The sequence below is a fragment of the Calypte anna genome, chromosome 6 (genome assembly GCF_003957555.1).
Source record: "Calypte anna isolate BGI_N300 chromosome 6, bCalAnn1_v1.p, whole genome shotgun sequence".
NCBI lineage: Eukaryota > Metazoa > Chordata > Aves > Apodiformes > Trochilidae > Calypte > Calypte anna.
The window spans coordinates 18970276-18995537 of NC_044252.1; the positions used below are offsets into that span (position 1 = coordinate 18970276).

Below are 25262 nucleotides of genomic sequence, written 5' to 3' on the forward strand. Positions count from 1 at the left end.
CTTATACCATAAAGATGTCTCAAAAAAGGAATTAAATTCTTGTTTTATCAAGGGCTGAATTACAGTTAGCTGTTCTGCTGTAATCCTAGAAAGCTTCGAGCCACTGTTGTTTCTCCTTTGCTCCACATACTTCCAAGCAGCAGTTCCTATATGCCCTGAAGGTAAAGTCCTAACAATTGCTCTCGTTCCCGTATAAACCGATTTTTTAACCTCTTTATCATTTTTACAGAAACGTCTTATTAATAAAGTAGAGCGTTCCTTTTTGTTTCTAAAAAAATCCTCTTCCAGCTCTTCTTCACAGTTATCATTACAGTCTTCAAAATGGCTCAGAAAGGGCTTTGAGGGCATTCTCCCAGTGAAGTTATTTCCACAGAAGCTGTGACCTGAGCATGCCAATTTAACCTTTCGTGGTGCTGTTTCCAAACATAAATATTTATCCTTTAAAGTGTCTTCATACAACTGCTGCCTGTTTTCATTCTCACAGTTATTTGTCAACTCCATTAATCTGCAAGTGCAAGCTGGAGAACCAGTGGTGTTACCATTGCCAACACTTACTGCCTGCAAGCAGTCATCCAAAATGAAGCTGTTGTGTAAACTGCACAAAGCCTCCGATATATTCCTTTCACTAGAACAATGAAAGTGAAAAAAGGCCACTTGGTCAGTATCACTGCTGTCTTTCTTTTTTACTGCTGTCTGGCTTCTCAATGACGGTCCATTTGTTTTCAACTGAATTTCAGCAAGCATGGCTCTTTCCAGTGAAATAGGAATTCCAGTTTCCAGGCGTGCCTCTTCCCCTGCTAAGGGATCACAAGATTTATACAACTGGCTGCATGGGATATTACTCTTGTAGTTTTTCTGTACAATGTCACAGTTAATGTTAAGAGATTCCACTGAATCAGGGATGGAGCTGTTCCTCTCCCAGAAGTTTTCATTACTGTTGTCATTACTCAAGTGCTCTTTTGCCAGAGAGAATATTTTGGGCACTGAGCCCTGAAGACTTTCTTCTTCTAGTCTGTGTAAGTATGAGAGAGTGCGTGTGGTTTGCCTCCCCAAACTGGCAGTATGTCTTTTTATAACACTGGTGTCCAAAGCATTTTCACTATTTTCATCTCCAGCTGACCGAGCAGGTATCACTTTACCCTCTACCACAGAGACAAGAACAGATGCTCTCATTTCCTCAGAGGTCATCTTGACACAGTCCTGTGTGTTGGGGAATAGGGGGAGGTGGGATGCTGCCTACCAATCCTCACACCATTATTTCAGTGTAATAAAAGATCCAGTGCTAAATAATCAGGGAACACATGGTAAAATATAAACTGACTACTCGTTGGTTTTGACCTGGGTTTTAAAACAAAGTAATTTTTTTAACAGTTGGGCTACTAGGCTTTCCCAGCCTTGGATTAGTGGCATGAAACACAAACATATTTAAATCAGCTTCTTATGATGTAGCCATTTGCCTTGTTTCTGTGCTCGTTTCTTCTGTCACATGTAGCATGCACACTTCACACACTGTTGCCTCAGATTGCAGAAGATGAGCAAACACATAATCCAAACCAAAGATGCATCTCCCCACCCAAAGGGCATCCAAAAAGCTGGGTTTCTGTAAAGTAGAAAAAAAAAATATAAATATATTGTAGAGAATCCATTGAACAAAAGCCACCATCACAGCTACAATAGAAAGGATTTTTTTTTAACATAAAGAGAAGGAGCACAATATAAGAGACGTTAATTATGCTGAGACCTGGAGAATTCAAAAAAATATATTTTAAGCAGTCTAAAGTCTCACTTTACAATTTTGGGGAAATTGCATTTCCCAACCCTCTTCTCTGTCTTCCATCCTCTTCAGATTCCCAGATAACAGCTTAGGTAACTTTTTGCCAGTACACACTTGAAGAAAACTGCAAGCAATCCACCTAGATTTGCTTCCACCTTGTTTCTTCTAGCAACCATTCTGCTGCATTTCATTTGCAGCCCAGAAAGCCATCCAGATCCTCGGCTGCATCAAGAGAAGCGTGGCCAGCAGGTCGAGGGAAGTGATTTTCCACCTCTACTCTGCTCTCATGAGACCCCACCTGGAGTCCTGCATCTAGTTGTGGAGCCCCTTTTACAGGAGGGACATGGACATGCTGGAGCATGTCCAGAGAAGGGCCACGAGGATGATCAGAGGGCTGAAGCACCTCCCATATGACTGAGAGAATTGGGCTTATTCAGTCTGGAGAGGAGAAGGCCCTGAGGAGACCTTATTGTAGCCTTCCAGAATCTGAAGGGGCTTACAAGAAAGCTGGTGAGTGACTTGTTAGGATGTCAGGTAGTAATAGGACTAGGGGGAATGGTTTCAAATTAGAGAGTAGATTTATTTTAGATATTAGGAAGAAGTTCTTCACCATGAGGGTGCTGAAATACTGGGAACAGGTGGCCCAGAGAAGTGGTTGAAGCCTCATCCATGGAAGTTTTTAAGGCCAGGCTGGACAGGACTCTGAGCAACCTGATCTAGTGGGAGGTGTTCCTGCCCATGACAGGAGGGGTTGGAACTAGGCAATCTTAAAGGTCCCTTCCATCCCTGAAAATTCTATGATTCTACAATTCTGTGCCTTTGAGTCCAAATCTACACACATTACAATTGTAATATGTTAGATGTTACAATTGTAACGATCAAAGGAGAAACACCTAGGAGGAGCCAGAAGGAGAAGCACCTGTTTTTCATTTGTTGTCTTTTTCAGAGGTTTCTTTGTTGCTATATTAACCATGTAAAATGATAAAATACATGTATTAATAATAGCCCTCAATAATGATTTTTGAAGGATCTCACTCATTCATCAGAACATCTCAGTCTACTGATACATCTTTCCTGTTTGCATTAGAAAACTTCTAGGCAACCCATTGAAAATACAAGCCAACAAAATACATTCATAAATGTACTCCCTGTAATATTGCTAAACCAGGAATGAAAATTAAAGGACTGAATTATCACTGCAAAGAATTTACTGGTCACCATTTGAAATTCTTACAAAACAACATTAATCCACAAGGCAAAAAAGACATCCCCATTATGCAACTTTAAGAGCACACAAAAAATCTGAGATCACAAAACAGGCCATGTACATTAACTTGGTTTTTACACTGTTATTTATGGAGGAAATTTTAAAAATATGCTATCATGGATTTCCTTCTATAAACAGAAAGCTGCTAAAATCTGAGGTTCCTTTATATCTGAGACTGCCCACAAAGCTCATTCTGAAGCAAGGACTTCCTTCAACATCATTCTCCCCCCTCTCCCTTACTAGAGAGGACACTCACTACATGCATCCTCCCCAAACTGCTTCTCTCGTATCTTCTTCTTTTCTCTAGAAACTTTATCTCAAATTTTCAACATCAGTAAAAATTTTTTGTGGGTCACCTCTCTTCTCAACTCCAGAGGCCACAGGCTCTCCCATTTCTCTCTACCAGCATTACTCTTCCTTATCTATCTGTGCCTATATTTGAAATCCAACTCATCAAGAACAATGTCAGCTTAAGAAGATCCCTGTTTATGTCCAGCTGTTCCCATCCTCTCATGACCATTGCAACATGATAGGGAACTAATCCATCTCAAGAATTTTTTTTGCTCAAGTTACTTCACAGATAGATTATTTTCCAAATCCAGTTCATATATTACTCTACTAACGTGCGCTTCAAAACTACAAGGGAGAAAACAAGCAGCAAGGGAAAGGGTGGAAAAAGTGGCTGATGTTGCTTTATGTATTTCTGCAATCTCTAAATGTAATTTTATGCTTCAGCTACATCAATCTAGCAGGTAGCTGCCACCACAGCTGGCAGACTTGCTTCTCCCCTCACTCTTCATCTTCAGACCCCATTTCCCTTTTCTCCATCATGAGTCAACAAAGCTAAGCAGATTCAGCTGATTTGTCAGGAAACAATTTTTTATATCCAAATTAATTGATTCACCTTGTGGCCACATGGTCACCCTCTTCCACAAGTAGGAAACACTAGGAATGCCTGGTAGGGACCACACATCTCCATAGTAGCTTCTGCCTAGATAATGTTAGTTATTGTGTTTAAATGCACCTTGAACATACAAATTAAATTACAATTATGTTCAAATCTCATGAAATAGCAAGTGAAAACCATGACACCAGAGCCTGTGATCTACAGGCAACCACAAAAATATTTGAAGCTGCAGCTCTGCTGAACAGATGACACAGGTTTCATGTGTTCCCCATTACATTCATCTCAGACTCTGCTTTCCACTGTAATCAACAAATTTCAATCCACTGTGCCCAGCATATTAATTAAACTGCTGGAATTCATTAGGTACATTATGAAGTGTTAACACAAGCTCAACCAATAAAACAGTATTTTGTAACATACCGTAAAATTGCAGAACAATCATTTTCTGTGGTTTCTCTTAGTTATGTATCTGCATATGGGCACCCAAAGCCTAGATCCTCATACAGTATCCTCATATAAATATACATATGTATCTGCATATTAAAAAAGCTGAAATTCTTAAAAATCATATTCTTCCTTGTGCATATTTAGCTAAAGCCACAATGATTCACAGTCAAATCTGAATAAAGAAGCACATGAATTAGGCAGCTAAGCCTGCTCTGTATTCAACACATGCTGAAGCCACTAGATTAGCTGAAGAAATCCACTAATAACTACAGTGCTTCATTTTACAAGGCTTAAGTTATGTCAGAAATGTGATGTGCTCTTTCTATCAATACCGGAAACAAAAAAATAAAAGAAACTGGATCCAGCATTAGTGAATCATCCTGAATGCAGTGTTCAGCCAACAAAGGCAAACAAATAATGAAAAAAAACCAATCTGGCAGCCTTTCAGCACACATATTCACCAAATGTAGTAAGTCTGAAAGCATGTGACACAAAACTCTTTTATCTACTTCTTTTTTTTCTCTGCTGTGTACACTTTAAGACTTAAAAGTGCAAACTAGTTTTAGTAAGTATGAATTACAATTAATGTTTAATAATTCCTTCTTCACCAGCCATCTGGGATTCAAGTCTACAACAGTTTACATAAAACACCCAACATAAACAAATACTACTGAAGTGTATTAATTCAGTATAATTTAACATGTAATTAATTACTCAAGGTAATTTCCTTTTGAAATCAGCAGGAATTCTGCTTCAGAGGAAAAAAAATACAGTATGCTAAGATTTACACCATTATTTAGCCTAAGGAAAAGTATATGAAGGATCAAAACCATCACACAATGTGGTACATCAGAAAGCCTTCCAACTCTAGGGTGTCAAGGAAAAGATGATTAGATGAATATTTGAGGATGTTGGCTGGACTGTGGGAAAGAGCAGCAACTGCATGAGGGGCACATAGTGGATGGATTTCATGGTACAGATTGTGATTATCTATAAAAGAGGCTTTCTGCCAGAGATGCCAAATGCAAATGTAGGATGTAGGATGCTATGGAAGCTTCCCAGGGAACCTGGTGAAGGCCTGGGACATCTATAGCTATTTCTCCAACTTTCATTCCATATGCTACTTATTCAGTGGCTATTTATCCCAAACAAAAGACATTTCAACACACACACACATGCACACAAAAAAAGCCCAAGCAAATAAAATTAGTAATAATTTGGATTAATAAATACTTACAAAGCATCTAATGGAGAAGCAATCAATGAGAGATTCTTGGGAAACTAACCCACAGAAGTACTATCATCAGTTTTCTAAACCTTTCTTCTGCCCACAGAACCATGGGCAAACCATAACGAGGAAATAGGCAGATTCTTAAGAATCTCTCAAGATGTGCACAAGCCCTATTTGAACAGTTAGAAGAAAACTGTAACAACTTATCTCTCATAGAGCATCATAGAGCAGAACCTCAGATTTACCACCAGTGTCTGCATTTCTACAACAAAAAAAATCTTGAAGAACTACAGCATGTATATAGCCTGTCAAGTTGATTTTTTTTCTAGTTTATATGCTTTTTATAGACTAGATCAAGTATTAAATGTCTCAAGCAATGCAAAACTATGTGTCAAATATTTGCAGATGGTGAAGCCTCTCAATTGCCTCATCATCACTGCATCAGGCAGGATCTGAATCTACTGCCACATACCAGCTAAACCTTTTTTCTTTGCAGAAATTCCTTTTCTCTATGAGGAGATGCACTGAAAGAACCCCAGACTGGATTTATCTTACTGTCAGTGCCTGTTCTTGCATTCTTTCTTTCTAGACCTGATCAGCAATAAGCTGTTTAAATAAACTTTCTGTTCAGTAGTTACTTGAATTTCACACAGTGACCTTATCTGAAAGCTGCAATTTCAGTCTTGTTGTCATCAAATATAAATAATAAAACATAGCACAAATTAATGTATTTCCTGTAATTTGCCAATCATTTCTGTGGCCTCAAAATGTTAATACAAAATGGAATGTTTATATACAAACATTACTGTTCTGAGGACTTGCTTACCACACCAAAAGTCTGCCAATCTGAAACATGAACTGTTTCCAACTCTCAAATGTCAACAGTAACCTGGGACTACACACGAATACCACCACTAAAGAGGGTGTACTCCCTTCATTCTAGTTTCTATCACACTCTCTTCAGAGATTCATTACCACAAATAAACTCAGTATGTGAGCAGGAAAAATTACATTATTGGAAAGCCAGACAAGTTCTTCAATGCAAAGGGGAAGTAAGTAGGAAACCAATTGCAAAAAAATGATCCAACCACAGATTCACAATGGCTTATCAGAGTTTGGTGTTTCATGCTTTGATCCTATTCTCTTCCTACTACACCTATAAAAGATGCTTTCAGAGATGCTAACTTGACAAAAGCATGCTGCTTATCTAAATCAGTTGCTTCAAGCCTTGAGAAGTTAATGCCTCAGTCAGTCAGCCACTGGCCCAGTGCTACAGCAGACTGACCCTTCCAGAATAGTGGAAGTGGTTCAAACCTCACAGCATGCCAACCACACTCCACCACCTTCGCCTTCCAGCAATATTTTTCTCCTGATCTAGGATCCAAACTTCAACAGTGATAGAAACCAGCATATCAGTTTCTATAAAATCAGATTTATTTATCTGAACATTGCAATTAAAAAAGACTAATTCAGAGGATCTCCAAGCCTTAGCTCAGTGGTTTGTAACTGACTGTTCAGCTTCACAGTAGAGACATTTCCCAAATATCCTCTCACCATCATCTCTCGTCCTCCCTACTCCTAAAACAATACCAGACAGCTTAGCATCACAAGGCATAAATCCTTGTCTCTCTAGCAGGAATCTCTGCCCCTGGCAACCCCTTCTTAATTAGCTCCAGTTAACAACAAAGCACCTCTGGGAGGTAGCCTTTCCCTCTGAGCCCATCTAGCATTTCTGCCCAACAAGAAACAATGTCTTTAAGGGACTTTAAGTGGCACACTGACATATTTCAACAAACTGTTATGGCACCTTGCCATAAAAAAACCTGTCACTTTGCCAAAATTTTGAAACTACTCTGAACCAGGTCACACAATGAGCAACAAGAACACCTCAGGTTCCTTTTCTTGTCTGTTCTTCCTCATGATATTTTTCTTATCCGAGCACCCAAGTCTTCCCTCATTTCCGTTTCTCTCAGTAGGCTGTGTTAGCTGTAATACTAGGCACACTGGTGAGAACAAAACAAACCTGTAATAAAAATATTTCTGACTACTAAAATGTCTGATGGTATGGGAGAGGTGCATACATCACTACAGGTTATCTTCTACAAACCCAAGATATCACTTTTATTCATATTATGCTAAGTCACAGTAATCCTATTAAAAATACCACTTGAGTAATACTATATGTATTACTGCTCAGCTGTCATTACTGCAAAAGTCTGAAACCTCAGTATATGTTTCAAATTAAAATGAAAAGCTAATCTGTATGTGAACATGTGTTCAATCAGTTGTCAGTCTTTAGTTCTAGAAACACTTTAGTTCTAGAAAAGCCAAGAAAAATCTTTCAAATGCTGAAGACTAACATTAAATCATTGCACCACTGTTTCATTTCTTTGTATCCCATTCCTGACCTATTCATATCACTCATTCAGGAATCATAATATTTAGTCTTTTATTATTTTTACTTTCTCTTTTGAACATCTGCTATTTCATCTGCATATTATGACCATACCTAATAGAAAATGCAAGACAAAAAAAACAGGGCATTTTGCTTAGAAGGCAATTACTTATCTGCTTGAGAAAGATGTCATTTTAAGAAGCCCATTGATCAAGCATACCTGAAAATACATGAAACAATTTCTATCCTACTACTATTCTAACATTTCTACATATTAAGTACTGTGACACTGAAGGGAGCACTACACAAGTAGCAGCAAATCAATACTACATTCATTTTGTTGCCTACAATGCCTTTTTCAACCACATCATCCCCTGGGAGACATCTGACTCATTCAAGCCATGAAGTAATCTCTCCAATGCTGGCTCTTCCCACAATTAAATGTGCAAACAGCAGCCCACCACAGAACTGCAAATTATTTTTTCACCATCTCGCAAGATATTCATGATGTTACCATAAGAGAGCATTACTAACATAATACATTTCAAGGCATAATTTTAAATGAAAGATTTTTAACTCTTGTAAGCATAATTGTAATTAATACTATGCATACTAGTAATTCAACCTTAATAAATAAATAGGGTGGAAATACATGCAGCATCAAAATTAGGAGGCTTCTTTTATAATACACCATCACATCTTCTAAGATAAATGGAGCCAGACACTGAGAGCTGTACACTCACAACTTTCATGTTCCTTAAGCTCCGCTTGTAGTTCCTAAACATTTTAACTTATTTGAAAGAGAAACATACCTGAAGATCAACACATTTCCTTATATGATTATGATACATTTAGGCAGTCCTTTATTTGAGGTTCTTAAAAATAATTGCCATAAATATCAATATCCTTGCTGAGCAAAAGCAGATTTACTTGCTTCTCTTGGTTACATTTCAGAGTCACTATGAAAATAACCCTTTAGAATTTCTGACTACTTGTGAGATTCCTGTTAAGAAACTGTGGCTTATGCTTATGCATTTGGACTGCATCGTTTCTTTTGGGATAAAATAATAAGTGACCAAAGTGCAGCCATCATAAAACAATTCACTCTTGGGAAGTATGGTCAAGTTCCTTGACTAAAGAATAGTAAGAACTTGGAATTCTAAACATGAAAATCTGCTCCCTTGATAAGATGGGACTTTGCCCCAGATTTTTAGTCTACCACAGTCTTAACAATTTAGTAAATTGGGATAAGAAAGTGTGGCAAAAGCTAATTCTATATTATCTTACACAAAAAAGCACTTACTGAAGGTTTACTGCATTTCTCAAAAGTTCTTGTACTTTCATCTGAATACATGAAGTGCAATTTTAACACCAGGAAGTTTTTGATAAAATTACTGGAAGTATTTCAGAGAATATTTAATGTCCATATATTCAGCAGCTAAAGGTACACTGAAAAGAAACAGAACAGATGAGCCAATCATTATATACCTTAGTTACTTCTAGAAGTAATGAACTCTAAATAATCATGATGTCTAAGGAGATGCCAGTTCCAGCTGAAGCTTTTATTACAGTTTGGGTAATACTAAGTACTTTCTCCTATCTGGACCCTCTGCTCATGTATGAACTCTCAGAGCAACTTCTTCAGAGCCAGAATGATTTATAGGACTTATCTGCTGCACCTCAGTAATACTTGCATGAACTCTGTTGGGTCTTTAGTAACTTTGAGATCTGCTCTTCCATAATAAATCTGATTGCTAGAGGCAAAGTTAAAAGTTGGAAGAAAAGACAGACACACAGCGTGACTTTGCAAAGCTATTTCCATAACAAATCAGCTAAAAAATGCTGTCATAATTTGGAAAAGGACACTTCCTTCTCTGGAACACCCTTTTTTATTTTGACATAAGCAGCAGTATGAGCCAGAAACTCTGCTAGTCTCCAAACAATACAGCTTCATTAAAATCTGAAAATGCTGTGAAGGAATCTTGTTGGGGTGTGTTACCCTAAACTAGATAAGCATACATTCGAATATTCATATGCCTCAGCAATAACATATTATGCAAAAATAAGCACTAATTGCATAGGCTACACTTTCTCAGTCAAGCAGAAAGATTAGCTTGCATCCATGTGGTTGTACATCTCTGCTGCTATCACATTACTTAATAACATTATATTTAGCAAAAGATAGTCCTAGAAGGGAGGAAGCACATACGTTTGCCTGAGCTATAACATAAGATTGAGTGGAGAAGAGAAGGGACCAGAGAGGAAACAATCAGTACCACAATTAAACAAGCAAAGAACCCAACCACAAAAGGACCCAACCACAAAAGGACTGTAAAAGATAAAGAACCAGCAAACGCATGCTGAAATGCTCAAGGTTATTTCTGCTGTAACAGTTAAGCAAGATGAAACGAATCCGTCTTCTGCAATGTACTTGGGCATGATGATGCCAACCAGTGCTGCAACTAACAATGGTGATATGAGATGTTAACCCAGGTCAGGGTGATTACAAATGTCCCTCAGAGGGGGTGTCAGGGCCCCAAGGACACCAAGTCCTTAACTGCCACACCCAGCCCCACCTGCAGTCTCCACCAATGGCCCCAGGAGCCATTTCAGCTCAGTCCTGGGCTGAGCTATGGTTAGTGGCAGCTCTGGGCCCAGGCTCTGTCCTTTGCTGCTCCCAACCTTTTGACCAGACTGTCAGAACACCAGACCCAACTCATCCACTGGTGCTGCTCTCAGCATGAGTGGGCTGTGACAGAGCCTCTGCCCCCAGCTCATACTCCTGGTGCCCAACAATGGAGATCTCTGGCCTCACCTCAACCACATCCATGTTATCACCATGAAAGATGCAAAGAAGTTGAGGAAATTTGATTATTAAGTGACACCCAAACACCACAATTAACAGAGATTTTTGCATCTCACCAGCAAGGCCAAAAGCAGAGACTCTGAAATACTGAATCGAACACTACTGGGGCAGTCCTGAAAGCAAACTGAAAGATAATGAGCAGTGATAGGCTTGGTAATCAGACTTCTCCTGGGCAAGATGACAACACTGACTTCATTCCACTGGGGGAAAAACCTATAGACTAGATGCAGGAGGCTCACCTGCAGGACTGATCACTCAACAATGACCTTAGCAGGCAGCTGAGTTATGAGGTAATAACTGGCATAAGAAAAGATCCCTAAGGACTTTTAAGACACAAAGCAGTGATGAAAACTCACGGTCCACGCAATCTAAATAGTTTGGAACAAAACAACAGCTGATGCTAGCAACAGTGCTCTGTGTACAACCAAAAACCTGTGTAATGTTTCAAAACAGTGTAAAAACACAGAACTGTTTCAAAACAGCTTTTAAGGCAATGAGCATCAATGGCTTGCCACAACTGGTCATTGATGACATGTCTAGAAAGTGTTTTAAAATTGTAGCTCAGTGAGGGTATCACCATCTGTACCAGAACTTAGAGCATGCAATAGGCAATTGGAAGCTCTGTTTTCCCAACCAATACCTTGCATACTATATGGAGGTTTTTGTTTCTAATGTCGACGGTACAGCTTTCCCATACTTCACTTTCTGTTACAAAACCAACAAGTAAGAAGCAAATCATGTGAGAGGACTGAGGTGAGTAGGAAAAAGTATAGTACATATACATCTAGAGTAAAGCTCATGGATAATATTATGGCCCATGAAGAAACAACAAATAAAACCAACATACGGAAATGAAAGTAGACTAACCTGTCCTTTCAGATTTCAAATCAAATATTGTTTATCTGTCTTCTCAGGAATGCAACTGCCACACCTCAAACCAGTTACATCCTACTCCTGCGTATCTTTGTCATTTCCATTCTTTCCAAATCAATTGGCATCCCCTTAAACTCTCAAGGTTAGTTTTGTTTTGTTGTTTTTGTTTGTGTGTTGCATTTTTTTTTAAAACACTTGAACACTTCTTGTATTATGAATTTACCTTGTGAACTGTTAAGTTACCTTAGACCTACTCCTAATAATTTAGCCAGGACTATGTCACACTCAGAGCCCCTGTGTGTACAAGATATCTTTTTATTTGCTTCCAAGGCAATAAAAAAATAACCTACTGAATATTGCTTTCCCTTTTCACCTACCTTTAAGAAAAAACAAATCAGAAGAACTAAATTTAAGTTTAGAAAAGGCAAGGTCTACCTTTAAAACCCAAATCTACTGTAGACCTCCTAAAGCATCTGACAAAGTGGCTACACACAAACACACAATGAATAGTACAGATGACAGTCTGTATATTTTTTAAAAATGAAGCAAGCAGGTCTTTAGATTTAGTAGAAATAATAACAGAGGCAAGCCACACGTATAAAAACTATTACTGTACAGATGGGTATTCTATGATATTTAAGACTGTAACTAAAGAAAAAAAATTACAGGCAAACTGATAATCAAAGGAAAAAGCCCAAACTGAACTACACAAGCTCACAATACTTGCAAAAATTGTATACAGAAAGATCAGAGCTTCCCTTTTAATGTGAAAGGGGAGGGGAAGGGCCCCAGCTTTCATGCTTTTTAGGCAAGTAGAAGGAAACATGGCCAATTTTCTTTGCATTTGCTGCAACAGTTGAGACAGTCTCTGTCTCAATTAAAACTTTAAGATCTTTATTGGGATGCATACTGTTGCTAACAGAATAGAGCTTTACTGTAAGCAAGATGGTTAAGAAAGACCAACAAGCAGACAGGAAAACAGGACATTTGGGTTTTTTTAATTATCCATTAATTTCATGGAGCCTACTGCACCTGAAATATTTGGGACAGCCTTGGTAAATGTAAATTCAAGCAAGAATAGCAAGTGAACAGGGTTTTTTGTTTGTGGCTTTCTGTGGCTTTCTGCTATTCTTGAAAGCATCCTCAGAGCTCAAGGGAACAGAGTAAAGTTGACAGCAGACTGAGAATGGGAGTATAAAACCAAAGAAAAATAATCAGAGCATCATGTCAAGCTGGAGGAAGGAACATGAGTTTAGACTCATGTACAGATCAGATACTTTACTGGCTATCATAGCTCAAATGCTGTTACACCAAACAATTTTGCCCTCCTTTAAATCTGTGCACACACCTTCCTCAACAATTTTTACAGCTCTCCTTGTAACTTGTAAATCAACTCCATGCAACTTTAAAGTCCATGGTTGAGATGAAGTTCAGAGCTGCACAAAAGCTGTTAGACAGGATAATACTGTGTTCTGCCAGCCTAAGTGCAGCACGTTATATTTTGTCCTCAGATACTTTAGCCTCAATAAGCAGCTCTATGTACCAAGACAACAGGGCAGCTGACTGTTAGGGATGAACCTTTACATCAGTAAAGATATCAACCTTAAAGGTATGCAACCATGCAGTATCAACTTGCATAATGCAATTAAAAAAGGGTATAGGGAACAACATGAAGGGATGACACAAACATGAAAGTAAGCTTTGTTGGAAAAGTAGAATGACATCTGCAAACTTTAGGAAAACACAAAAACTTGCTTCTTCTGGAGTAGTGGATGTGAAGACCTGATGAAAACTGTTTACTGTCTGTGCATCCTTAGCATACCTATGCCTATCAGGTAGCAAAACTCCAACCAGATGTTACGATCTGCACCTTGAAAGAGAATTTGGGCAGGCAGAGCAGTCTAGTACTATACAGCCATTTGAAAGACGTTACTGCATATTTTAACACTGACCAGTTTTATAGCCTACTGTCTAGGGAATTATTTTTACAAACCACTAATGAACCTGGCATGCAAAAGTAGAATCACAGTTCAAATACTACGGAGAATTAATTTCTAAAATGTACTGTTTTTCTAGAAGCCCTTTGTTGTACCATTATACAATTATTCATATTATTCAGCTTTAAAACCAGACCATTTAGTTATCAAAACAAGAGCTAATTACTACTTGTAAAAGTAGTAATCATAAAAAAGGAAGGATAACAAGGATTTGGAAATTGATGCATTGAATGGTTGGTGCTGACAGTACAGTTTCATGATAAAATCACTTTGTTGGCATGCTGCCAGGATGCATTTGATTGGAAGGACTATAACCCATGAAAATGTACTTAAACTGTAAACATCCATTTATCACAAATTAACCATTCTTTTTTCTGGTTCTAGCAAAGATATCTACAATTTTATTAGGAAGGACCATTTATATCCCAAAACATCTTTGATTTTTTCTACACATCTTCTATTACACAGAAATAAGAAGTATGAAGGCAAAGTTCCAGAACTTGCTGCATGAGCATCACAATAGGCAAAATATTCTCAAAAAAACTGTTCATAAATGAGTGAGATGGAAAATCAGTTAAAAAAAAAAAATTGCCATAGCTCAGAATTTGTTGGAACGAAAAAATTCAGCTGGCCACTAAAAACACTTCCACATTTAATAATTCAAGAGACTTATAAACCCCTCTTACTCATGGCTCTAAATGTATTTTATAAGAATATTTTTTCTTCACTGGAAATCCAAAATATTTCCATAAGTATATTATAAACAAATTTAATCTGTGCAACTAGATTGGCATTTGTCAATATCTGCTTAACACATAAAGGAAAGAACAATATTAACAATATACTCTTACCATTTATCAAAATTGGCCACTAAAGCCAGATTTTTAATAACAACATTCTAATAGCAGGGTACACTTAACTTTCATTTTATTTCAGGAAAGCTAGATGGGAATGGAAACAACAGAGTAGTGCATTTCTGGATTGAACTGTATTCCCAAACAAGTTTAAATTCTAGATCTTCACCTACAAATGTCTTTTGATTGAGTACCAAGAACACTAGTCTGGCTTAGGAAAAAAAAAAAAAAAAACAACCAAAAAACCAACACAGATTTTTAATTTCACATATTAAAAAAAAAAATCAAAATCTGTTTCATACTGTAAGTTAGTTCAACTATGTACTGCAATCCAATATTGTAGTGTAGTCTCTGAAATCTGCTTTAATTGCAGATTTAAATACAACTGGAGAGCAAAAACTGTATGTTTACACATATCATATTTCTGCCAACATGGAATAAGCAACCCAATGAAATGAACAGCATCCAGTGCCACATGGATTTGGGCTAAGCTAATATAATTTTCAATAAAGGCAAGAAAAATCTATTCAGAAAAACCCTAACAGACACAGTACAGAAGATCCCAGGTTTACTTTTCCTTACAAGAAGTCAACATTTGACTTTTCCAAAGTTGGGAAACCTCTCAACCTTTCACATATGAGACAATGCTATGCATGCAACTGGCATTTCTAAATCTCTGCTTAATTAGTTGCATGGTAACACCTTCATGTTAACTACTCCCTGACTTAATCTGTAACAGGGGCATATTACATTAAACATATACCCAAGACTTAAGAAGGGTATATTGGTTTCTATAACATGGTGTACTCAGAAGAGCCCATATTTTCAAAGGTATAGAAGTAAAAGAACTGATTTTAGATATGAGTCAGGATTACAGACAACAGTTTTAATACTTAGGTAAGAAGAACAGTGAACTTTTCCCTTTTTTTTCAGCAAATTACAATAATTCTCCATTTTCAGGAAGAGTTCAGTTGTCATACAACACTGGGGGAAGACATGACTGAGCTCTTCTGCTAGATGACAGCTGACCTGAGAGCAAGAGGAAAATTCCAAAGTGGAATAATTACTGGTGGGCAGGGAGCACCAAGCAGTAATTACCTCCCTACAACAGCTGTATCTTTAAGGAGGACAGAATATTTTTAAAACAAACAAAAACAAAACGCAGAACTGAACCATTAAGTGTACCCATTACATACTTATAGTCATATGAAGACTACTCCAAACAACAGTGTATTTAATTTGATGGCATAACTTGGTGGAATTGTTGTACAGTGACAGATAATGAAATAGTGATAACTACATTCAAAATCTGTCCTGTAAAAATAAAGAAAAAAGCTCTATAATTGAACCTGAATATTTTATTTATGCAGGCTAATGATACTCAGAATGCTTCTAAATGGGATTATTCTGGAGGTTTCAGTTGATGACACACAAGAAACCATTATTTTTGTAATAAGTTTCTCCATATTTCCTTTCTATGTCTACAGAGACAACACCCCCAACACCAAAACAGAATATCGTGTTTATACTATGTGAAATAAAGCACAGAATAGGAATAGATGTATATTCAAATCAGCAACATTTCGGTTGGTTATTAGGATGACAATATTTCCAACATAAACAGCTAACTGCTGGATTTTATTGTTTCTATTAGTGTCTCATCAATAAACTGCTAAGAAAAGTAAAAACAAACAAAAAACCTGCAATCACAACAAAGCAAAGGTCACACTGCATTCCACTTTGTTATTGCCAGGGAAGGGGGGGGAAAGGAAAATGACAGACTATTTAAAAAATAACAGGTACACTGAAAAATTTCAAGGGCTCTAAAGAATCTACATTAAGACATATTTTTCATCTGAAAAAATGCAATATGTATCACAATAATATGGAAGTACCACAATATAAAAGACTTCAAGAAGCATTATATACCACATATCCTTTGACACCTTTGCAACTCAAGATGTGACAGCAAAGCAGCCAATGCTGTAGCTACAGAGGAAACATGAATTACAGAATCAAAGAGAGAGGAAGCTTGTTTACAGCCTCTCCTGCATTCAGAAATCTAGGGGACTGGAGCCCTGGATAGATATTCTTCTGCTTTTACTTCATCCCACAAGCTTGTTGAACAAAACTGGGTGCAGAGTGAGCAGAAACTCGAAGCTTTCGCAAGAAATACCTGCAACTAGATTATTTCCCACCAGCTTTCAGTTTATGCTCACGTAACATCTATTTGAAAGTCATCAAAAGTATAACTTCCTCTAGTAAAAGTCAGAAAAATCCTAACCAATCCTTAGAAAACTCTGCCCACCAATGAAGCAAACTTGTTATAGATGCATTCTAACATACTTTCCTGAACTGAACAATACCTGGCTGAAAATAGATCTCTGAAAAATGTCAGACGATGACAAAAGCTAAAATGAGACCAAAACCAGAACAGTGTCTTCAGGAAGCAATTCAGGCTGGATATTAAAGTATAGGTTTTATTTTTCAATAAAACCATTTTCTTTTTGCAATTTGGTACATAGCTGTAATCCAAAACAAACATAGCAACCCTAAAGGAACTCAAAAAGAGGTATTCACACCAAGAAAGCTCCTCAAGAGGAAGTCCACAGGTTGCTCTTTAATGTAAACTCTGGGTAGTGCACAGAACAGTGGCTGCTCTGCTACATGATACCTCTTTATCTGGCTGAATTCCAAAGAGAAACCAAGTTGGGTTTCCCCAAGTACTGCTAAAAGAAATTTGCACTGACACAAAAAGAAATTAATCTAATCCAAGCAAGAGAGTTTTGTGAGTCATGGAATGCATTATGAAAATGTTAGAAAGAAGATGCAGTGTAACAAAAACCTCAAATACCAGAGATCACTGCAGCAGCATTCTTGCCGCATTCTGTAGCATGGGCAGAGAAAACACTGTGGGAGGAGAGGTCTCACATCAGAGCATTGTCTAAAACAGCAGACAGCAAGGTCCTACTGCACAAGGCAAGGTCAATGCAACTGGAGAGTCATCTGTTTAAGAAAACACACTATTCTTAGATGCAAGTTATGCAGCACTTGTGCATACTAATAGAATAAAACCATTAGCCCAAAAATAAATGTTTGAAATGGTAGCTCTGACTTCGAACTCCATATCTCCACTTTTTGTGTCTCATTTAACACATTCAACTGAGTAACATAAAGAATATTGAAAATACCCAAGTATTTAATTTTTAATTACTAATGAAATGTTACAACAAGTAGAAAAATCCAATTTGATTTTTGTCACAAGGTGGCTCCACTGAAAATGTCATTACAAATTATTAAATATTACTTACTGATAGCAATGTAGAATAAAAAGTATCCCAGCGCTGAAAGCCTATTTAAACTACTTGGCCTTCCTGTGAGTGAAATATTACTGTAAATACATTGGCCCACGGAATACAGTTCCTTGAACAAGATTCAAGCCTGTACTGCATCCATACTCGAAATTATGCTGGCATTTGTAAGTTTTGGATGTAAAGAACACAGAAGGCTGCTGCATGCGGCATGCCATATATTCCACAAGGTGTGGGTCCCTGTTACTTCAAGTGATTCACTGAGAGCTAATATTACCTGGGGCACAATCGTTGACACTTGATAAACTGGAGTAATGTCATGGACTCTGAAAGAAAGATAATTCTGGTGGAGAGTTGAGATCATCCCTTCTAGTTTCTGTAGCATATCAGTTTTTGGTAACTGATGGCACATCTAGCTTTTGTTTGAACATGCTGGATTATTCAGAAATAACTGGGCCTATCTTAAAATTACTAACATGAATTACAGAATCAAAGAGAGAGGCAGCTTGTCTACAGCCTCTCCTACAGTCAGAAATCCAGGGGACTGCACAGAGATATCACCATGACAGAGTATATGAAAACGCCAAGGATCAGACTTTGATCCCACAGTGACACATTTACAAATTAATACCATTGTTTCAAATAAAATCAAAATGAAATGTCTCAAAAACAGAAAAAAAATATTAGAGAGCTCCCAATATAGTAAATGCAAAGAAAAACCACAATAACTTTCTCCTCAGTTCTTAAACACAAGTCTCATTTCAGCAGATGGGCATTTTGCTCAAAAAAAAAAAAAAAAAAAAAAAAAATCAAAGTATGAAATATGACCAATATCTGGCAGAAGAATGACTATGGAAACCCCACCCAGAAGCAGATCTACATATAGGTTTGCCAAGACAAACAGAACAGCACACAAAGTAAGCTGGACTGCTCTCGTGTAATGTGTGCTAGTCATGTAGGCCCTCAAGTACATGTGCAACACCTCTCTTTTAAATTAGATTAAGAAGGCTCAAGAAGGGATGGTATTAACCTAAGGAAAAATATTTATTTCATGTTAACATGCTAGTGCCCTTTTTAAAAAAAAGCCATGATGAAAAGTATTGTTTAAAAATTAATCAGATTGCATACTAAAGGTACAGAGAGCTGTTAACCTGCTGTCTGCATAATCAAATTACAGCTGTAACTCAAAAGGAACTGCACTGAGGCATGAGAGTAAGCATCTACATGCTGGAGCTGCCTGATTCATTTCCATGTTTCAATTACTGCTGTTTTCGAAAAATACAGGAAACAAAAAAGCTGTGAATTATTGCTAGTAACATTGTAACTGCCATTTATAAAGTGTAGGGCTCACAGTCATCAGCCAATATCCTTTTGTGGTAGGTATGGTACAAAGAGAAAACAAAACTACAGCCTTTGTTCCAAAGCAGTCTTTAGTGGTTTAAAAGAAGAAAATCTTTAAGAAATACTTTTGTATATATGCAAATCAGGGACTTACAATGAAATAATAGATTAATTGCTTCCTGCCTCCTTTATAACTCATCTTCCTTTAATTAATTCTTCTTTCCAATCCAAGAACAATTGCTAAATTACAGCTGCTCTTCTGCAAAAAAAAGCCACTAACTTGAGCTAAATGTGTTGGACAATTCTAAGTATACCACAATCCTTTGTGACAGTGACAACTGTCAGTGTTCAATGTGCCTTGCTTCTGTACTCAATTTCAGTACAGGTTCTAGTCACTGGATCTTAATGTTCTTAATATCAATACTTCTCTTAAAAGAACAGCCCTTTGATAGAAGACATACTCACTTCTACAAGTACTTACAAAGAGTGCTCAAATTGTTTCACAACATTCTTTTGAACCTAAATACATTTATTTTTCTCATTTTACCTATGTCCTAAACTTCAACTTTCTAATCTCTCTCATGAACTTGCCAGATTTCCAGTGAATACACTTTTCAGGGTTTTTTTATTCTGCAGTAGAGTTTCCAAGTTTCTTGAACTTAAAGTTTTCCTCTGTTTTGTTTTTTTCTTATTAAATTGTAGGAAGTCTGGCTTAACACCACACTTACATAGGTTAAGATGCATCACATTAAATTAATATGAATCGAGAGGGCAGGAGCCACACTTCCTGGCCTGTAGTCACAGTTTTCATAACAAATTTCTTAGCCATGAGTTAAAGGTAAGAATGATCACATTATAGTATATGAGATTAATAGCTCAATATGGCAGAACATTAATAAATTCTATTTAGATTATTAAAAAAATATTGTAGTAATCCTTTGTGATTTATGCACAGACTGGACATTTGGACTTGGGCTTTTTTCTCTGAAGTATTTACTAATACACAAAATGTCATGTCTGTTTCTGTTTTCACCCCTTTCTTCCATTGCTCCCAGATTTGTGTAAGTGTTTTTCATTTTGTTTTTCTAAGTATCACAAACATCAGTTGGTTGCCATTGATAGTTCACAGGATGAGATGCCACAGATTAAAGATGTTTATTTGTAGCTGGAAACGCATGTCTTCTAAAACCACACAATGATCAATGCTTTACAGTAATTGTTGAATGGCTTTTGCATAATTGGCAGGTTCTCTGACCCCATTTCAAATACACAGGTATATAAAATGTAAAGCAATTAAATATTTAGCAAACTTTTTCCATATAAATACAACAGCAAGCCCAGTTCTGCTCCTCTCACAAGTGCCTTGCTATGAAACCTTTGCCTGCAGATCTTCTGTGCATTTCTCCACCACTTTACCCAGCTCTTACACATTTCTCTATCAGAAGCCTAGTTCGCAGACACCTGTAAAGGCTCTTCTGCTTATCACCCATGCTGGTGGCATCCCAAGAGCGTGCAGCAGAACCAACAAGCATCACGTTCAGCCACTTTGGTTCTGATCCTACAAACACTTGAGTGAAACTACTTCTGTTAAGTGTTTGCAGCCTTAGAGTCTTTGTAACTCAAACACACTTCACTGAGCACGCCAAAGAAGTCTGGAGCTGGAAGGAATGCATTCGCCCTTCGTGCCTGGGTGCCTGGGCCCGCAAGCTCCCACAGAGACTGCTTAGAGCCCGCAAGAGGGGCTCGCCGAGACAGTGGGGAGAGACAGGCACCCCTGGCACTTAGAACCAGAGCCTCCTTCCAACACCAGATCTCTTCTGAGCTACACTGCTCGTCAGATTACAATTAGCCAGGCGTTAATGTAAAGAAGTAACAACTGCTTGTACAATTATAACAGGTAAAAAAAAAAAATAATAATAAAGAAGAATTTATAATCATTTACAGCATGTGGAATAAGGGCAACCCAACCCGGTTTGCTTTGCATTTGGGACTTTCTTGAACCCCTCCCGGGGAAAGAGGGGGATTCCCGAGCCAAAGGTCAGGCGGGTCGGGCACGGGCACCGGGGGCCACGGCGTCCTCCCGCCGGCGGCCCGGGACTGCAGAACATGGCCGAACGCAGAGCCCACGCCCGCCCTCGGGCACCGCCGCACAGGGCAGCTCCCCGCCGGGGCGGGAGATGCCGGGGCCGAGCCCCGGGAGCCCCTAAGAGAAGCGCCAGTCTCGCTCAGGAGTCGAAGAATAAGCCCGTGAAGGCGGGCGGGGGCAAACAGGGGACGCACCTTTCAGCGTCCCCCCGACATCCTCCTCCTGTGGCCGTCCGGTGACTCCAGCGGCGACGGGGCCACGGCGGTGAAGAGATCCGCGGGACAGGACCACCCCCACTCGCTAGCGCTCCACAACCACCGCGAGCGAGGCGCCTACCTCGGCGGGGAGGGGCCTGGGTGCGCGCACCGCCCCGCCGGGAGGGACGGAGGGAGGGAGGTTCCGCGGGGCCGCCTGAGTCAGCCGCTGGGAGAGAGAACGCGGGGGGGTGTTCCCCCGGGACCTCCCCTCCTCGGTGGCGTGGGGGCAGGGGGGAAACTTCTGGCCCGGGAGGGTCGCTCCCGGGATCGGTCGCTGGGAACGTGCTTGCTCGCGAGACAGGCGAGATGCGGGCGAGGCTGCTGAGAGCAGCTCCTCCTCGTCTTGCCCGACGGCAGCCCCGCGCTCGCACAAGCATAGGAGAGAGGCGGGCATGGGGAGTGAAACGCACGCTGGGGTTGCAGCCCCTCGGCAGCCGAGGCCCGGCCCCGCGCCCGAAGCACCGCGTCTGCCGGCGCCTCGGGAAACGTGTGCTCCGTGGCAGCCGCCCACCGCCGCTCCAGTCGCGCCGGGCGGCGTTTGAGCAAACTCCACGTCGTGCGGATTTGGCGGGTCGCCCTGCCGGCAGCAGTGCTCCTAAGCTACAAACCCAGAGGCTTCCCCCCCCAACTCCTCCCCGGTTCCCTCTGTGCCTGACTGCTTCATAAAAGAGCAGACGACGCCCGCAAAGGGGATCACCGAAGCGAGCGAGCGCACCCCGGGTCCCGTCCCGCCGCAGGTCGCACGCTCCCCTGGTGGGAAGCTGCCTGCTGGAGTTTTCCGCGGAACGTCGTCCTACCTCCGCTCGCCTAAGCGCCCCAGCCTCGCGCCTCCGCTCCGCTGAGGAACGGAGCCGTCCCCGGCTGCGGGAGCCGGTCCAGCGCCATCGCCGTGCGCGGGCCGGGGCGGGGGAGGGCCGGGACGCGGCTGCCTCACCGCATCGGAATGTCAGCGCGCGCCCCCGACCCGCCGCTCCGCGCCCCCCGCGCGCGCCCGGACGGCCGGCGGCAGCAGCAGCGGTGGTGCGGGGAGGAGGGGTGGGGGTTACCGGGGGTGCGCTGCCGCCGAGCAGCTCCGCCACTGCGGCAGGGGGAACAACGGTTCGATTCAGGAGCGGGTAGAGAAGCGCAGCCCACAAGCTCTCCCCTGTGCTCCGCTGCCAGCCATTATCTCTGGGAAGAGAGAGCGGAGGCTGGGGAAGGGGGTTGGAAATGCTGCACTGTTTCCATCGGCGGTACGGAAAAATACGATTTCGATGAACTCAGCTGTGCATCTTTGTACAATGCATCTTTAGAACGAAAAGAAAAACAGTGTCCTAAACTTTGATTTGAAAGGAAGAATTATCTTTTTTTTATCTTTTTTTTTTCTTCTTTAAAACAAAAAAACAACCAAAACCCAAAACAGGCGAAATTTGGCCATAAATAATACAGGTTTATTTCGGACATTTTTATATGAAGGGCACCAATTCTCGTAACTAAGGTATGTGGAGATGATGTCCCACTACAGGGTTGTAAAACTTACAGTTAATTTAACTCAATGCCTTACAGTACAAGGAATTTGTTGTACTATTTTCGAAGGGAAGAGCAAATGTGAAAGTTTGGAAGTCAGATCTACTGCTATATATCCTACTCTCTTATCTCAGCGACCACCACACCTCATGGCAAGAATTGTTTTGTGAGGGCAGTACAAGTGCAATAGTATTGATGCCCTGTAGATAGTAATCAATGCTGAGAAAGTGTATTAGCACTTCAACTAATACATAAAAAAATAAGTTATCCACTGAAAGTCTACAATATTAAGTATTTTCCAAAAGGTTGTTTGCTTGGTTGGGTGGGTTTTTTTGTTTGAGTTGGGGTTTGTTTGGCTAGGTTTGTTTTTTTGTGGGTTTTTTTTTTTTGCTTTTTGGTTGGATGTTTGGAGATTTGGGGGGGGGGAGGGGGCAGTGTTGTTTAATAAATTGGGTGAGGCTGCTGACTTCTTGGCTTTACATTTACCTACGCTGACTCTCTCAGTGCCTTACAGGTTCTGATTATTAGAATAGTGAGAGAAAATACATTCATTATAGTAAAGCACCTTAATAGTTTTAGCAGCGTAGCATTAAGATGATTTATTGCTTAGGAGATAGGAGAAATGACCAGTCTGAACTAATATAATTAACTCGTAATATTGATCACTCTATACTGAAATACAGTTCATATTGGATAAAATCCAGTTCCATCAGAAAATGCAGTAATCCCTTTGCCACCAGTGTGGCCCCAGTATCATTCACTGTACATGGTACCCCATAAAAATGCCACAATACAGTATTATGCATACTGACCCATACATTCAGCTGATAATACTTCAGTGTACTTTACATTTTGTTAGTGTCAGAGAGAGGCATAGCAACTATTTCATAACAAATAATGCAGTAAGTTTTCAGCACTGCAATAGTGACAATGAATTATCCTCCGAGCACATCAGAAACTCTTCCATGGAAGCTTTTTCCAGTCTCTCTCTGCTTTTCCAGAACTGGAGTACAGGAAAGTTATTATCACATCATTCCAGTGGAAAATATATATAAATTTTCATTCACTAGGTATTTGTGCTTTATTTTTTTCAGCTTGCAAAACTCCAACAATAAAAATACCCTGTACTGAAAATAAAGTGATTTGGTTTACAGAATGGAATATTTGGAGAAATCACCGTATCCCTGATGCAATAAAAAACTTAGGCATTTGTCTAACTTCAGGCACATGTCAGTGGGACAATTTAACACATCAGGGATCAATAATATGCTTGAGAAATTTGTTTCATTAAGGATGAAAGGATCCTGAGATCCAGCTCCCCACGTGTACATTGAAGACTTCCTTGTTTCAAGAGGATACTGGAAGAATTTTTAATGGCAAGTTTTTTTTAGCAGTGTGATGATGGAAGATATAAAAAACAGCAATGTGAAAGCTGTAAGTCAGATATAAAGATGACAGGTGGTAATTAATTTGATGCTCATTTTTTTCTGGGATGACATTTACCTCTCTGAATACTGTAGGAAAGAAGATATTACAAGGAGTGCAAAGCTGCAGGACTGCAGTCTTCTTAAAGAGTATTTGTGCAATTGATAGTTCAGAAATTTCATTCCTGAAATGCACTGCAGGCTGAGAAAAAAATAAATATGAAGCAGTAATATGTCTAGATATATCTGACTATGTAAGTTGCTACTTAATGTTTTCAATGTGATTTCCTTCTTGAAAAACAAGTCAGAAGTTATACGTAGATCACAAGAAAGATGAAATTACAACTTAGTTAACACATTTATGATTGAGACTAGCCATATTCTTTCCATTCCAACGGAAATACATGAACCTCTGTGATGCTGCAAGCAGATTTACTCGAGAAGAACATAATTTCCTTGATGCCAGGTTGGAAAGCTGCCTGTTGAAATAGTTATGCAAGGAATCTGCTTTTGTTACTGCAAGATTCATCAGTTTGGGACCTCTTCCTGGTGGTACACACAAGAGAAATAACTCCCCTCAAAAAAAGTCACTGACCTTTCAAAACTAATTTTCTCCCAAGGTGTGGGAAGTGTGCAGGCATTTGTGAGCATCCAGGACTCCACTTCATCTGCTGGGGGCTCCCATGCTCGAGTTCTTCCCACGCAGAAGTGAATTTTAAGCTGCAT

General features: G+C 39.6%; 2 protein-coding genes across 2 annotated transcripts in view; both read right to left on the reverse strand.

Moving 5' to 3' along the window:
- Nucleotides 1–1229, reverse strand: part of PLCE1 (phospholipase C epsilon 1) — a 124844-nt gene extending 123615 nt beyond the window's left edge. Inside the window, 1 exon segment of the mRNA XM_030452952.1 lies at nt 1–1229. Coding sequence (XP_030308812.1) covers nt 1–1188 — 1188 coding nt within the window. The 5' untranslated portion in view covers nt 1189–1229.
- Nucleotides 1205–25262, reverse strand: LOC115598521 (proline-rich protein 36-like). The gene is made up of 3 exons (XM_030453233.1): nt 25132–25262; nt 21544–22776; nt 1205–1600 (listed from the first exon to the last, which is right to left on the reverse strand). Exons 1-3 carry the CDS (start codon nt 25260–25262, stop codon nt 1483–1485), a joined length of 1482 nt encoding a protein of 493 aa, XP_030309093.1. The 3' UTR covers nt 1205–1482.

Bases quoted from the DNA above. Each gene is read 5' to 3' on its own strand.
- LOC115598521 (XM_030453233.1), bottom strand. From the start codon at position 25,262: ATGCAGCTTAAAATTCACTTCTGCGTGGGAAGAACTCGAGCATGGGAG. The intron at 22,777-25,131 runs GTCAGTGACTTT...CTCTCTTCCCAG, and splicing joins GAGAAAATTAGTTTTGAAAG to AGATAATGGCTGGCAGCGGA. The intron at 1,601-21,543 runs GTGCGTCCCCTG...TCTACTTTACAG, and splicing joins TGTCGGGGGGACGCTGAAAG to AAACCCAGCTTTTTGGATGC.